Source organism: Myotis yumanensis, unplaced genomic scaffold, assembly GCF_028538775.1.
Source record: "Myotis yumanensis isolate MYYU_CA2020_CCGP unplaced genomic scaffold, mMyoYum1.0.hap1 SCAF_17, whole genome shotgun sequence".
Taxonomy (NCBI): Eukaryota; Metazoa; Chordata; class Mammalia; order Chiroptera; family Vespertilionidae; genus Myotis; species Myotis yumanensis.
This window is the reverse complement of record NW_027223768.1, coordinates 7,797,634-7,814,315: the sequence shown is the minus strand read 5'-3', so window position 1 is coordinate 7,814,315 and position 16,682 is coordinate 7,797,634. Positions and strand designations below refer to the sequence as shown.

General features: G+C 47.0%; 1 protein-coding gene across 2 annotated transcripts in view; it reads right to left on the bottom strand.

Moving 5' to 3' along the window:
• MAGI3 (membrane associated guanylate kinase, WW and PDZ domain containing 3) overlaps nt 1-16,682 on the bottom strand; it is a 144,072-nt gene that overhangs the window by 18,676 nt on the left and 108,714 nt on the right. For both annotated transcript variants that reach the window (XM_070396698.1, XM_070396699.1), the window contains exons 7-13: nt 15,754-15,811; nt 11,274-11,368; nt 9,602-9,790; nt 6,345-6,941; nt 5,139-5,170; nt 3,022-3,178; nt 937-1,028 (exon numbers count right to left, since the gene is read on the bottom strand). In XM_070396698.1, coding sequence (XP_070252799.1) covers nt 937-1,028; nt 3,022-3,178; nt 5,139-5,170; nt 6,345-6,941; nt 9,602-9,790; nt 11,274-11,368; nt 15,754-15,811 — 1,220 coding nt within the window. The remainder of the gene's footprint in view (nt 1-936; nt 1,029-3,021; nt 3,179-5,138; nt 5,171-6,344; nt 6,942-9,601; nt 9,791-11,273; nt 11,369-15,753; nt 15,812-16,682) is intronic.

The window sequence follows — 16,682 nt, the reverse complement described above, 5'->3', positions numbered from 1 at the left end:
CATCAGAAATAATGAAGGTTCCTATGCCTGGCCTACATAGGGGAAACTGTATTAACTGTAACCGATAGGACTCACTAGGACACATTTATACGACAGCAATCAAACGTTCTATTCAGAAACAGAAGGAAGCCTGTCATTTGAAAAGATTATTGTTACTCACCTAACTTCCAAGCATCATCACAATTCAGTCTTTCTAGATTTTAGACAAAAAACCCACTTCAATACATTTTTAAATTCTAAAGCAGCACCTTACTTCTTTGTCATTCAAACTAAGGGCAGAACTTAAAAATGATATCCACCACATTTGTTCTTTAATTTTACACGAGCATCGTGTATTAATAAAATTCTAGATTTTAAATGCTTTGCAAAACATAACCCTCATGCTTTCTGGACAGAAACATTAATTATTTTATATCTTTCTGGTTTCATAGGTAACAAATGAAATGGCAAATTTCTGAGCATAAAAATGTCAACCCATTAATAATAAGGCGAGTAATACGGATGAGGTGACATAATATTCATGGCTCGTGCCAGCTGTTGGCGGAACATACGGAAGACAGAGTGACCGTGGTAAATAGGATTTTGAATTACAGGTTTCTTAGAAAAGGAAAATGCCTTAAGATCTCTTTAATGAAGGCAAAAGGAAGGACAGGGTTTTAAATAAGCCCTAGGCACACAGAGAAATTAATTCCTGTCTAACTGATAGCCGACATATCCAGTTTTCACCTCCAGCTTTAGCTGCACCAAATTAAGGAGGGACTACGCCACTTAATAGAAATGCAATTCTTCTCATGTTAACGAAACTGACAGAGAAAACAAAATCTTTAAAAATAACAACAACAAACAAAACAGAAAATGACAAAAACACCCTCTTCTACCAAACTGCCACTTAACAGCTGTCCCAGGAGCAGCCGTGTCCCCAGGATTCACACTCACAGCTTGGTCAGGGCCGTCTCCTCCCAGCACCCGGAAGCCGAACCCCGATTCCTGTTTCCGGAGAAAAACATCCAAGTCTTTGGTGTTTGGCGCTAAGGAAAACCAGAAGATATTAAATACATAAATAAATACTGTGGTTTATGTTAAAAGGAGTAAAATGAAATTAAGTTCAGTATTTAGTAGGAGAGTATTACAGAGTTCAATAAACTACATCCTTAGAATGTTCTGAGATGCAAAAATTTACCCAAGAGTGAAACACCACAAAAAAATAATAATTCAATTGTAAATCTTTGCTTTGAGTTCCAAACAAAACTTTGTATCAAGATTTACCCTTATGCCTGGCCGGTGTGGCTCAGGGTTGAGCAGTCACCCATGAACCAAGAGGTCACGGTTTGATTCCCAGTCAGGGCACATGCCCGGGTTGCGGGCTCGATCCCCAGTGTGGGGCGTGCAGGAGGCAGCCGATCCATGATTCTCATTGTTGAGGTTTCTATCTCTCTCTCCCTTTCCCTTCCTCTCTGAAATCAATTTAAAAAATATATAAAAAAAGATTTACCCTCACATTCATGTGCTCAGTGCTAACACTGCCATTAACTCGTCATGCCTTCAAGTCAGCATTACGATATTAAATTCAAAATTACCTAACTTAAGTTTGATATTTGATCGTGTAAATTACCTAAATTAACACTTGGGCAAAGCCTGGAAAAAGAGAGTGCGTAAACTGTCTTAGTTCTGCTCCTGACCTAATGCTTTGGTTTCAGAAAAGCATTCCACATGAACTGCTGACTTAGCCTAATTTTGCAAAATGATATTATTTTAGAAGTACGGAACGGTTAACACCATCATTGGCCCCATTTTCTAGCTGGGAAAACTGAGGGCCCAGCGTCACATGGAGGGAAATGGCAGAGCTGAGGTTTAAACTCAGCTTGGTTTCCACGGTCTGGCTCTTAACCCCACAGCGGGTAATCATCCGAATAGTAAGTCAGGAACAGCGACTGCATGACTAAAACTTTATCTCTGCGAAAGCATGACTGTTACTTGTACGTAGGAAGCATTTGCCAGGAAGGGAAAAGAGAGACATGTCAGGGAGTAGTGCTTTCAAAAGTGAGCTACCGTATAGAGTCATTCCTGACAATGTTCCTTAGAAGCGATCTCTTCTGAGAAATACTTGCTCTCAGAATCCTAGAACTTTAGAGATAAGAGGCCTCATGAGCCCAACTCATCTATTGTGTGGGTGAGGCCCAAAGGGGCTGACTAGTTCCTATCAAGTGTAAGACTGGGTCAGGCCATGAGTGGGATCTGAAGAAAGGGATTCTCCATAGTCACACTCATTTAAATTACTGCTTCGCGGTGCTTATGCCTGGTTTTCCTCTTCCTTGAATATGGCCTGGCACAATCACCGTGAACATCTACCATTGGTGAAATAAGTATGAAATTAATTATAACATTTCCATCTACGTACATCTCTTCCAAGGTAGATTTAGACCTTTTTCCTAAAAACAAATACATTAAGAAAGCAAACCTACTTCAATTTGCAATTTTGCTTTGGAAGAGGTTAGCATTAGGAAGTAAACGAGGGTGGACCTGAATTCCTGCCTTACGCTCTCCCCCTCATCTCTCAGCGGGACTCCGCAGGGCGTGCTCCTGGGTTCCTCCTCAGATGGCACACCCTCTGCGTCATCACCCCCCACACCCCTGCCGCAACGTCTTTCTAAGACACAGTCCAGAAGCATCATCCCTACAGTCAAACCATCGCCGGCTCCCCTCATGCCTCTGACCGACTCCAGCGCTCAGAGCGGCGCCATCTTTTCGGGTGCAGGGCCTTTGTAACCTATTTATTTATCTCTGTATTCCCATTACTTTGATGTTGGGTAGAGAGTAGGCACTTACTATGTGGTTTTGAAAAAGAAAATGAACGAATGAATGCATGTTGAATGTGAATGGAAGAAACCCAGAGCCCTATTAGGATGGAATGAAGAAGTGACTTTTCGACATGGTTTTGAAAGATGGTAGGTCCCAGTTTTTTAAAAAAAATTCACATTGATTCTGTCGCACGCTCTCCTGAGACATCCCACAACTACTTACGTTTATCTTCATATAAAGTCTTGGACTTCAGGTAGACCTCCGAGGGGTCCAGCTTGGGGGACCCGGACCGGACGATGCTGGGTGGGAAAGGCAGAGGCTGCGGCAGGGGCTCATTCACGGCCTCCGAGCTTCCCGAATGTTCCTTTTTATCCGTTTTCTGAAATGGAGGAGGGCTTTACTTAGTATTCTAAGCAGCCAGATGGCTGATGAACTCATAAAACGGTTGTCTGAACCGGGTATGTCAACTGACGGTGGTTGTCGAGGGGCCGGTCGACACAGTTCACTACCATTAGAAAAGGCTCGCAGGGATGCCAACAGCGAGGCCTTCGGTAGCCTGGCTGAGCCCTCCTGCCCTGTCCTGCACCCACACACACGCTGCCTGGAGAGGAAGGGAGGCCGGAGGCAGCGCTAGCAGCACGTCCAAGGGAAGCAGGAGGGAGACAGAAAATTCTCGAGAAACTCCCCTCCCCACTCACTGGACCCAGTGCCCAGGGACGATGTTGAGGATGATATTCTTTCTACGCGACTGGACAGGAAGTGCTAACTAACTCCGCGGGGAAGACGGCTCAGTGGGAACCTCCGAGGCGGATTCAAGTGTCGGAAGCAGAGACGCGCCCCTGCCAGGCCGGCAGGCGGGGGAACTGGAGGAGGACAGTTCCACGCTCCCCCATTCAGATGGAACTTGCGCTAAATAATAGCCAAGCGAAATGAGCTCTTTAATAGCATCCTAAAAATGAAGCCCCATGAGCAGCCTAAGAAATAAGTATGGTTCTGAGAACAGTGTGTCCTGAATTACTGTGAGGAGGGGGCGGGAGACGAAATAATCCACCCTGGCGGGCTGCAGGGGCACCGTCTGTCAGGGGGCAGTGCGGGGCCTGCCCTGCAAGGTGAGGGACCCTTCGCTGACCCGGACCAGGCAGATGGGGGGGAGGTGCGGACAGCCCTCCCCCCGCCCCACCCCCCCCCACCCCCCCGCCCCACCCCATCCCCCACCCCAGGCGCCCTGGGATTCTGTCCGAGCAGTGGGGTCATCGGAGACCTCCTTCAGTTCTGAAGCGTTGGGGTCACCGTGCTGCACCAGCATCCATTATGAAGCAGAGACAGAAGCACAGAGGTGACCAATGATTCCTGGAGGAACCAGAGGAACGCAGGAAACGACAGTGCAATTTTAACTGAACAGGAAAAAACGAATTCCGAGCACACCGGCCTGAGTGGTAGAGTCTCTATAAAAGGGCAGAGTTCCTTTCCTTTTGATCCGCAGAACAGCAGCTTTGCCGAGGACCCCACAGGTGGGTGAGGGAAGACCCATCCCTTTCACCTCCGATGGGCTGTCCTTTAACAGCCCCTGGTTTACAGTTCAGCACGACCACCTCTCCCTCGTGAGAGGACAGACTCCAACGCAAGCGAACGAAAACGGATGCAGATTCACAGTGAAGTGTCTGTGCGTCCACACCACACCATCGCAGCCACACCACGGCGGCCACACTCGCGCTGAAGTGAGCGGCCACACGGTGCGCCTGACACGGTGTCTGCGGCATTATTTGGTGCCTCCCTGTTTAGGTCTCGTTCCCTACACGGTCCTTCAGGCGGCTCCTCGGCGACCCAGGGGGATGCTGAGGAAACGCTGTTTCAGGCTGACAGCCTGTCCCTTTGACAAGCGGCCTGAGCACAGGGGACCACAATTCTCTAGAGAGTCTGGCTCAGTCCTCCACTCGAGGTCACCTGCATGTGGCGTTTACAGCCCCATGAGACTGGGCGAGGCAGCCACGTCTTCCCTCTGGGCACAGGGAGAGGAGGGGAGTGTCCACGGCCCTCCGTGAGCTCCTCTCCGGGCAGAGCAGGGCCCTGAGCAGGCACTGTGCCCACGCTGCACTGCTGGGGGCAGGCACTGTTGTCCGGGCCTCTCGTGTCCCTCCACACACACACTGAACCCCGAGAGCACCGCGCTCCTCTGCGGGCCTTCTTCTGACTCCCCGACTTCCCCGAGTGTCTGACACAGCCCGGGGAGGGTGACCCCGACTTCTCCCGTCCCGCAGGCACCCCCAGGGGGCGGTCCTTGCAGAGGGGCGGTGGGCTGTGTGCTGGGAAGGAGCGTTCGAGGGCCCCTGTGTACTCACCGTTTTGGCAGTTTTCGTGGGTGAAGGAGGACCTTAAAAACAAACAAACACACAAGCCGAGTTTTAAAAACAGGAAGCATTTCCAGGTCACAAATGCAGTTAACGTGCAGGATGATCTGGCTGCGACGGTGTGGGCTGGGCGGTTCTGTCTGGCACCTCCTGCGTGCCAGGCCTCGCACACAGATGACCTCATTTCATCTCTGTGACAATCCTGAGGCACAAATGCTACGACCGTTTTACAGATGAGGTAACCAAGTTCAGAGAGGGTAGCACAACTTCCCTACACCGCACGGCCAGCGGGGAGCAAGGCAGGAAAGGGCGTCCCGACTGCGCCCGACGCTGGTCCGCCACGTCCGCCGAGACCGGGGACCCTCCAGCCCCAGCAGAGAGGCTCTCCCGCACCCTCAGCACCTTCTGCCTCACCCCCCGAGGAAGAAACAAATTCGTTCAAGAAATGAGAATAAGGGGGGGGAAACGCCCCAATGCAGTGACACTTCTCATGTGCCTCAAAAATGAAAACTAAAAGCCAGAGAGAGAAGAGTGGAGGCCAGATTTTATTCTTCCGAGCACCAGCCACGCTCCGGTGTGGATTTAAGGAAGCCCGTTAACATGGGAACGGGATGTATAATGGCCCGGAGCAGTTCCTGTCGGCTGAGGACCTCGGAAAATAAAAACTTTATTTCTCTCACGTGAGCACTGTGGGGTTTAATGAACCTTTAAGGATAGAGACTAAAGCTTAAGGTGGAAGCAAGCTATCGTGACTGTTCCTGCAGAACAGATGAGCACACTGTCTGACCCTCCGCTCGGTCCCCGCGAGCCGGCCGCTCCAGCATCCCTGCACGTCACAGAGGTCCGGGCCGAGCACCAGGGGTGGAGAGAGTCAATTTCTCCCATTGTCATTCACAGAGAAAACGAAAGGAAGAGGATCTACTTCACGGCGTGGCTCTCTATCATTAAGGCCATAAATCAGAGTTTTAAACGAATAGAGAGGGAAGGGAATCCAGCATGGATAGGAGGGAAATCGTTAAAACTAAAGAATCTGCTGCAAAGGGTACTGCTTACGGAAGCAGTCAGACAGAACCTTCCGGAACATGCCCACGAAGGGCCAGCTGAGTCTGCTGGGAGAAGACCTTCTGCGCTGCAGGAAGGACAAGCAACAGATGAGCATGCGCGAGCAGCGACCGTCGGCGGCTGCGCTTCACTCACCTCCTCGCAGGATGAGCAGGGGCACGTCCGCGCCCACTGGGAACTGCTTCAGCACCTCCACCACCTGGAGGTGCGTCAAGTTCTGCACGTTCTGGTGGTAGATTTCCTTAATGACGTCCCCCTTCTGGAGGCCCGGGCACCACTGACTGTCCAGGATCATCTTCACCTTCTGTCCCGTGGGGCTGTCAGCAATCGCAAACCCAAAGCCCTTAGGGCCCTTCATCAGAGGGACAGTCACGAGTTCGGGTTGGGAGCTGGCCGAGGAGGCCACGGACGCTCGCTGCTCGCTCGCGTCCGACGGCCCGTTGAGACGGTCACCGACCAGGACCTGTCCCGGTTTTCCATTCTGGTCCAGAGCCATCGCCCCCGACTTAAAATCCTGAGTGTTCTCGCCCTTGGTCAGTGACTGTCCATTGATGACGGGAGTAGCAGCGACCATGTCCACGGCAGGGTCTTCGTTGTCGTCCGGGAGCGGGTAACCGCGACACAAGGTGAGGTTGACGTACTGACTGACGGGCACCAGCTGAAACATCTGGACCACATCTGCGTGGGTGTGGCCCAGGACGCAGCTGCCATTGATGTCGACAATAACATCGCCTGGTAGAAGATAATCGTGTTAGAAATACTGCAACCACCAAATAAGTTTGTTTTTATTGTTGGGGGAGACAAATGTATAAATCTTCATTATCTTTGCAGCAAAGGCTTATGACCTCACACTCAAGGGAAGCATGCTGAGAATAACTGCAAATTCATACTGTCATTGTTAGCATGTCCTCCGAGCCCCACCCACGTGGCCACACAAGCTCCGTGCGCTGTACTGGGTGTTCGGTGCACAGACGGGGAGAGCAAGGACTCCACCGACTACTTGTACCAACGGGTCATCTTTAAACACTGCCTTGTTTCTCGACTTTTAAGAAGCCATTAAGATGTCATTAAAATTCATAATGTGGGGCGAAAGATTAGACTAATGTTGTTATGAATGTATTTTAGCATTTTTTATTTTTCTAGAGTTTCAATTTGCTGTCATTCTGATTTCACAAGGAGAAGCAAGCCACAAAAACAGTCCACAGAAGCAGAGAACATATTAAAACACTGAAAAGTCAGCTAAATTCATCCTGAAGTTGGTTTTGCTTCCCTGATTTTACATTATTACGGCCACTGCCACTTGACATTCATCAGCTGTGTGTTTTTAATGCAACCTTAAGTTTTAAAACATGTGTTCTGTTGTCTTATCCGTTTGCTGCTTTTATTTTTTTGAATATGACTATTTAAAAGGTTATGACCAGCCTTGGCCAGTGTGGCTCAGTTGGTTGGGTGTTGCCCAGGCACTGAAAGGTTGACTCCTGATCAGGCTCCTGCATGGATTGTGGGCTCCATCCCAGGTCAGGGGCGTGCAGGAGGCAGCCAATCAATGATATTCATTCTCTCTCTCTCTCTCTCTCTCTCTCTCTCTCTCTCTCTCCCTTCCTCTCTCTGAAATCAATGAAAACATATTTTTTAAAAAAATCGACATGAATGGTATTAAAAAACATTAGTCTGTGGAAATTTGCCCATAATCTAAGAAGATACAGAAATTAGACTAATTAGAAACAAAGTTTTGACTTTTCCTCCCCTAGTTAAAATCCCAGAATTTTCATGGAAGTATTATATTGCTGTGCAAGTTAGATAAATGTAGACAAATCTGAATATTATGAAATCCCAACAGCATATACAATGTCCACTTCATGGACAAAATGTTCAAAAAGTCAAAATTGAGAACTAAAAAAAACCCCTTATTATTCATTTTAATCTCTAGAGTTTATTTTATAAAGTAACAGAGGAGAGCTAAAAATAATTTTCTTTACAAATACAACTTTTGGTTATTTTAAGTTTCATGTTTTGAGTCTCTATCACCTAAATGGGAAGGAATAATTTGAGAGATCCCATATCCTAACATCCACCATGAAAAGTACTATGGCGGCGGGAGCTGTCCATGTGCGGCCTACATGGTGTGTGAACTAACAGAGGATTAGAAAAGTCAAGTCAACAGTATGGGAAGCGAACTCAGTGGGATACTAAACCCTTCTGGAAAAATGTGTTTGAGCCTCCCTCATAGTCTGTAACTAGTCCTGAATCCCCTCTGCCACAGACACTGTCAGCCACAGAAAACTTTCTAGAAATGAAGAAGTTAGAAAAGCTATTAAACACAAATTCATGCAGCTCTGTAGCAATGGCAATATCCACGTCTCTCATTTTTCACAGAGCTGCTCAGCTTTATTCCCGACCAGTGAGACCAAGCAAACAAGCAAACAAGACAACCTGGGAGAAAACTCGGAACATAACCATTTGTGCGGCGTCACTATAAACATCACCATGGATCATTTTTCAAAACAGGTTATAGGTCAATGTTAGGTAGCTCCAAAAATACCCCACATAATCGAAGAAATCCAAACACTCAAGATTTCTGAGATGGTTCATAAGTCTTTAGCTTAGTCCAGCCAAAGGGTTATTTCAAAATTATACAAACTATTAAAAAATTAATGCATTTCCTCTAAGTTTCCAGTTATTTGCAAAGATGGCCCTCCCTCAAAGCTCGTATGCACTTTGGCTGGGCCAGGTCGCTCCGTTGGTTAGAGTGCTGTCCTTAGGTTGGGGGTAGATCCCTGTCAGGGCACATACAAGAATCAACCACTGAATGCATTAATGGTTGGAACAACAGATTGATGTCTCTCTCTCTCTCTCTCTCTCTCTTTCTCTCCCCCTCTCAAATCAATAAAATAAAAAAAAGTAAAACTAGTATGCACTTAAAGGATAAATTATTTTAACACAGAAGTCTTCAGTTGTATTATTTAGTTCTCTATATAAAATTATATATAATAATATTGATGTTTTTTATAGAATTATCTACTTATTCATACAATTTAAAAATATTTAGTTTTATTATTATTATTATTATTATTATTATTTTAGAGGGAGGGAAAGGCAGTGGGAAAGAGAGAGAGAGAAACATCAATGTGAGAGCAAACATTCGGGGTGTCTCCTGCACACCTCCTACCTTGGATCGAGCCTACTACTTGGGCATGTGCCCTGGCGGGGAATAGAACTAGCAACCTTTCTGTGCGTGGGACGATGCCCAACCAACTGAACCAGGGCTTACTCGTACATTTTTGCTACAGAAATTTAAAAATGCTTGAGCCTGGGCCGCTGCCGCACAGGCGAATGGCGATGGTGTATAATATCCAGGACACACACACTTACTTGTTTATTAAATTGCTCACCTGGTGCAATTTTCCCGTCCTGAGCGGCAGGGCCGTCTTTCAGCACATTCTTCACTTGCAGGAACTCGTCAGGCCTGTCTCCTCCGATGATGGTAAAACCGAAGCCCATCGTGCTTTTTTTCAATGATGCCCGGACCAGGATGCCTTTAAGCTGGGACGGATCCCGCGTGAAGTGGGACTTTTCTGTGTCTGTGCGAAAATGAGAAATGGTTTTTGTTTTTTTTTAAAATATATTTTATTGATTTTTTTACAGAGAGGAAGGGAGAGGGATAGAGAGTTGGAAACATCGATGAGAGAGAAACATCGATCAGCTGCTTCCTGCACACCTCCTACTGGGGATGTGCCCGCAACTAAGGTACATGCCCTCGACCGGGATTGAACCTGGACCCTTCAGTCCGCAGGCTGACGCTCTAACCACTGAGCCAAACCGGTTAGGGCGAGAAATGGGTCTGAGAACAAAAATCCCTACAATGAACAGGGCCCTTGAAGGCAATATTCAAGGTCGTCTATATAATTTAAATATAACGACCCACAGAGAAAGAAAAAATTAGAGGGACTCTAATGTAATAGAACAGTTAGAATTTAAATTCATAAACTGAATCACTGAAAAATAAAAGAGTCATTCCTCTTTTCTAAGGTTCTTCCATGTTATTTGAAAGGTAAACGCACCTGCTTTTCCTCCTTGTTTGTACTTATTTCCTCTCACACCAAAGACTCCCTTATCTGGAGTCAAAGTGGGAGGGACAGCTCAGTATTAAGCTCCTGAAAGTCAGGGACGCGCACTCTGCGTCCACTCCACTTGGTACGCACCGCTGTGAGCTCTTGAGGGCAAGACCGGTCTTACCCCTAATCGCTCCCCTCCCTTCCCCGCCCCCAATCGGTTTTGAATACCATACGTCTAGCAAAGCACTGGGCAAATGGTAGGTGCTCAAAAATATTGGTTATACTAAAAATATTTGGCTAAATCAAATGAAAACTTAAGCGGGGAACTAGGAGCAGCTGTAAGAAAGAATGTTTCTCTCATGGGCAACCGAGGTGGGGAGCTGCTCAACCTCACAGCATGACCACAAAGGCCGTTCATAGGGCTACTAATGACAGAGGGAGGAAGGGAGAGATGGGGAGGGGTGAATAGAATGTGAGAAATTTCTGGGCAGCGTTTTCAAAGTACGCATGGGCGAGGCTCCCCAAATTCTCAGGATCTATTGTTTCAAAATGTTCCCCACATGACCCTAGTATTATTAACACCTTCCCATTTGAGAGGCAGGTAATATGGTGACTTTCTTTAGTATTTGTTCATATCAGTTAATGAGGGATCCTGAATAGGTTCTGGTATCAGACCTAAGCAATTAGCTTGGGAGACACAATGAATGAGAGATCTGACACTGCCCTGGCCTTAAACTTTACTACGAAACAATTCGATCTTCACATCAGAGCCTCAAACCCATAGCAAAGGCTTCAGTCCCGGCTCCCAACAATTTCACACTTTCTGTATAAGCAGCATGAGAAACTCTCAGTGGCCTCAAAACCTCTGCTGCTTTATTACGATGAGTCCTGTTTTTACAGCAACAAAAGTTAGATGTTCTCTGTAGAATGTGAGAGCCCCAACAAGGAAAGGCTCAGTCGCTTTCCGTTCGTTCCGTATGTGAATGTCACGGTCAGGAAAGACCCCTACCTGGTTTGGAAGGCCCCGTATCAGCCTGCCCTGACTGCTTTTTCCTCTTGGCTTCCTCCACTGGGTTCTCAAACTGGGTTTTCTGGTTAAGGTGGCTGTTAATGGAGAAAAGAAAACAGGCATTTCAGTTTAAGATGGAAGAGTTACATTATTTTATTTTATTTTTAATATATTTTATTGATTTTTTTTACAGAGAGGAAGGGAGAGGGATAGAGAGTTAGAAACATCGATGAGAGAGAAACATTGATCAGATGCCTCCTGCACACCCCCTACTGGGGATGTGCCCGCAACCAAGATACATGCCCTTGACCAGAATCGAACCCGGGACCCTTCAGTCTGCAGGCCGACGCTCTATCCGCTGAGCCAAACCGGTTAGGGCGAGTTACATTATTTTAAAACAGACTATCAGGCCATTCTGTCACCATGGCGTAAGGGACAAATGGGTCCCTTCAGGCATGGGACACACAGGAGATGACAGGCCACAGCAGGAGGGCTTTCGTAACAAAGAAAAGTTGGAGAAGGTGCCTAGCAGTCCAAGCTGTGGAGGCAGGCGCTCAGCTTCTTCATCAACGTACCCCAAATAGCCAACGGCAGCTTCAAACCGCAGGAGAAGCCCTCATACCGATGCAATCAGAGCTGTCTGGTAATGGATTAATTTTTTAAATAGCAGGAGGGTTTTACATTTCTCTAAACTGAAGCAGCTGTAAAGACACTTCTGAAGAAATCCAAGTACAGAGCCTTCTAGAAATGTACCGACTTTTCCACGGCCTCACCTGCATCGACGTAGCAGCAACTAAGAAAGAGGTTTGCTTTTACCAAATGATAGCACAGAACAACTCTTCCACGCTTAAATGCTTACATCATTATAAAATGATTAAATGGATTATGTAAATACCACGCAAGTGTAACTGGCCTTGCTGAATTGGGGACATTCACAGTGGACTCCCGGAAAGCGTACAAGTCGACAGCGAAGAGCAGAGCAGAGGGAGACGAACAGGGTGAGCGATCAGCCAACAGGAGTCGGGAAGCAGCACAGAGGGACAGGGCACTGGTTACCAGGTCGTGGTAAAATGCAACCACTGCCCAGGTGCTTAGGAGCACCAACGGGTCTAATACAGAAGCGACAGACGGGAATGACATTCGAGCCCTTCCGAAGCACAGATCTATTTCAGCCAGATGATACGCATCATCCAGTGAAACCCGTTTTTAAAAAAGTGGCGTTAGTGAACACCAACAATTAAACATCACGTCAACAGAATTTCACATTATGATTGCCTTTAGAGGGGCTGAGGTTTATAGAATCTGCACAAAAAGAGTCACGCACTTGGATGATTACTTGGCCACGTGTGGACATGAAAGGTGGAGGCGGGGGAGCGGCTAGGCCTCTGTGTCTCTGTGTCAAGTGCAGTGTTAACGCCGAGACAAGATGCGCTACTTCGTCTCGGAGCTCTAACGGAGGCAAGTTCTGCGTGACAGACACTCTTTGGGTTCTGATGTCACTAAAACTCAAGCATGTTTCTGCCTCTTACCACGAGGGGCGCCTTATCAGCTGAGCTACCTGCAACCCTCTGAGAAAATGAAGACTCCTGGTGTTAGGCGAGGTACTATTTTTACACTTATTTATTAAGTACTGACATTTTCGTATTCTTGAAAAAATAAAACAACCAGAAACTGACCCTTAAAAAAAAAAGGAATAAACTTGTTTAGCAAGGACCTTGGCTCACCCCCAATGCCATCTAGGGCTAGAATGACTTTCAGCCCAGGCATTAGAACATAAAAGTAGTCATTTGTATTTGTCCTCTTTGCAATGAGTGGGAGAAGAGACCGGAAGTATGCAAATGAGGAACCCTGAAAATTCTCTGACAGAAGAATCTAAGATTGTCGTGAAGGGAGTAACTGCACCTGTCACCATAGGTACCTAGATCAATGCCACCCAAAAACAAAACAAAAAAGTAAAAACACTCTCCTTTTCATTCAGTTACTATGTAATCCACACTATTGCTAAATGGAACAGATTTTGTTTTCCACAGAACTAGCTGTGAAGTAAGAGAGGAGATGGAAGATTATCAGAAAAATTAAACAAGGGTAGCAAAGAAGCATGATCAGATATATTACATATAATTCGGAATCTCATCTGCACTAAAGGTCCATGTATGCTATGTGGATTTTTAAAATTCATCTCAGCCAACAAAACCATTATTCTTTTAGGAAGAACCTGAGATATTAGAGCAGACGTCTATTTGGACTTTGTCGCCGAGGTGCACTGAAGCATTTGATGCGAAACAATAAGAAAACATCATTCCTAATACATACAGGCATTCTTTGGGAAGGCCTGCCGTCACATTTTTGGAACAATTTCATTTTCAGAAATAGATTAATCCGTTTCCGAATCTCGTACAATGAACTAAATACCGACACAGAAACACTGCCACCGCAGTTGGTGCTACTACGGCGAGGCTCCTGCCAAGAGCGATCTCCGTGCCATCTGGTTTGACAAACGGAGCGAGCCAGAGAGTAGCCATTCAAGTAACAGCTTTTTATCTCCATCAGCAAACTCGCCGCGGATGACTGCGAGGCCTGCGGTCCAGATTCCAACCTCACTCATCTGGGAACCCAGCCACATTCCACAGCTCCGCGGGCTCCACGGGGACGTGCCTCTCGAGCACAGCCTGCTCTGCCTTCATCCAATCCATCACCCTCCTGTGAAACGAGCCGGTTCTGGGAACAGCCACAGCCAATCCTGCCGTGCTGCTCTGACCCGGACCTCCGCGGCCACCGGGGCGGGTCGCTCCAGGGTCTGTCCTGAAGTTGCTTCAACATTACAGCCTTAGTGACGCCTGCACCCTCGGGCCCAAGGGTTTCTAACAGGCAAAGGGCTTTCACCTCCCGACCACGGGTTCGAATGCGTTTGGGATGGACGATAAGAGCCTGAGGACCATTATCTCAGAAACCTCCGGCCTGTGCCCACCAATCCCAACAGACTAAGCTACCGGGGGGGAAAATCTCACGAGACCTTTCTGGTTGGCCTTCAAATACGCCCTGGACTTAAAAAATAATTGTTTCTTTATTTTCACTACATATGCTTTAGAGAAACATAACCAAAGAGCTGCTGTATACTTTTCACATCACAGTAGCAGCAAGACATTAAATCGCACAAGGGACATACAATTAGCACAGCCTTGCAAAGGAGCCAAAATACTGACGTTGAGAAGTTAGAGACCTAAGCGTCAAGCTAGTCACTTCCTTTGGGTACAAGTTACATTTTTAAGGATTTCCCCAAACTTCCCTGACCAGTGACTTGAGGACAATCCACACACACACACACACACACACACAGGAATAAACACTAGAGTTACTAGTACAACTGGAGTCAGAGGTACTTACTTTCAGGACAAATACCAGGAAGTGGCATTTGTTTTTGCCAACAAGTAATAAAAAATTAATAAGCCGTCATAGAGCTAGAAGGGTCTCAGGTTTGCTGCTTTTGCAGGTAATAATGTCACTTCGCCTTCACTGCCCAGGCAGCAGGTTCAGGCTTCCGTTTCCCGGGAAACAGTAGCATTTCTCATGCAGCTGTTTGCCTGGCACTAGACGCCCGAGGTCAGAATTTTATCGAGAGCATTTGGAAGGAAAGCAGCCCCAATGGTCATAACAACAATTTGATAAAGGGAGAACGGAGAGAAAAATTAGATGTTGATGCCATCTTAATTTCTCAGGCTAACAAAGGCAGGGGCTTGGAATGCCCGCCAACATATGTGTTTAAATTTAACCAAAACAGCTGTGTAAGGAGCAACTTTCATTCATCTCCCCCCTCACCATACCCCCCCTCAAAAAAAATCCCTTACTACATTTTCCGTGGTTCATTCCGTAAAAGAGGACACTTTTAATCAGACACTTCAGCGCTCTGGGTCACATGGAACATGCTGCCCTTACATTACAGTTCCCCACTGTTCTCGGACCCTACAGCGTCCGTGCTAGTAGAAAGGCCTCAGTGTTCACCCGTCCCGCGCCCCCACCCCACAGCCTGCTGTCCACCTCTCTCGGTGGAGGCTGCAGTCGCACCCATAACTACTCATCATCCGGCAGCTTCCCTCTCGATTCCCAATAGACTAAGAGAAGTTGGGGTAAATTCGACCGAGAGCTGAAGCTGATAGGAGAGCATGGGCTCCGAAACAAAGGTTTCGGAGGGTGGAGGTCTGGAGGGTCGAGGCGGGACTTCTCGAAGGGTCTACTGAGTTGGGGTGAATTCTATACTTACTTGTAAGACTCAGAGCCAACTCCTTCCCTCTCGATTCCCTCCAGAGCCAACTCCAGGAAGCCCAGCATCGGTGAGTGAGGCTCAGGCCCTCTCCCCGCCTCCCCTCCCGGAAAACCCTGCGAGCTGACGAGGGGCATGGGGTCTGCACCGCGGATGCCCTAAGGCTGCATAATCTCGGAGGAAGCACAGTTGGGAGGATATGAACGGAGGGAACAGACTTACTCGACATAGTATGTCCCATACTGAGGGTCCTCTATCTTTTCCCAGCCATAAGGAAGTTCTGTAAGAAAAAAAAAAAAAAGAAAAAAGAACTGAGTGAAATGCCAGATTCAAAACCGACAGGAGAGGACTTGCCAATGAGTGAACTGACATTTCTGGGAGACAGAGAGCTGAGGGCTCCCTTTCCAAGAGCAAACAGTTTGAGTCTGAGTGGCACCAAGACCCCCAGCGATGCCTGAAACCGTGGACAGTGCCCGACCCGATCCATACGACCAGGTTTAAAAAAGTGAAAAGGTGACATAAAACTCATCAGCTCTGCCGTGTTCTTACTGTTCGCTTGGGCTTACGTATTTGTATGATCTTCAATCGGTACTATCTTTTGCAGAAAAATTTTAAAGTCACCTTTCAATTTGGTCTGGATTAAAAACCGTGCACCATGGTCTTTAAATCCACGGAACGGACACAGTCAACTGCAAAAGTCCACGGTGCCCCTGACGAGAGTAAGGCACGCTGGGTGGGTCTGTGATAATCACATAGAATCACGTGTAGGATTGCCAATCTGTCTCTAAAGTAGTAGAGAAGCTTTAATTTACTTTTTTCCTAAAAGAAACATTATGGAAAATAAGTTCTAGCGCTTTTTCCCTGTCCACCAAAAGGTAGTTTGAACACCGACACCTTGGTGGCCACTGGCATTAGGGATGTATTGGAGAAGTAACTGAAGAAGGTAAGTCTAAGGGTAATGCAAGTGTGTGGTGATCAGAGGAATGGAGAGACAGATGTAAGAGAAAAGGCACGGAGAGAAAGAGGATAGATGGCAGACAGCTATGTGGAAAAGCAAATACAGCAAAGTGTTCGTTGTAACACCTCAGTGGTGGACACATATGCGTTCACTGTACAGTCCTAGCAATGTGTCTGTATGCTGGAAAATTTTC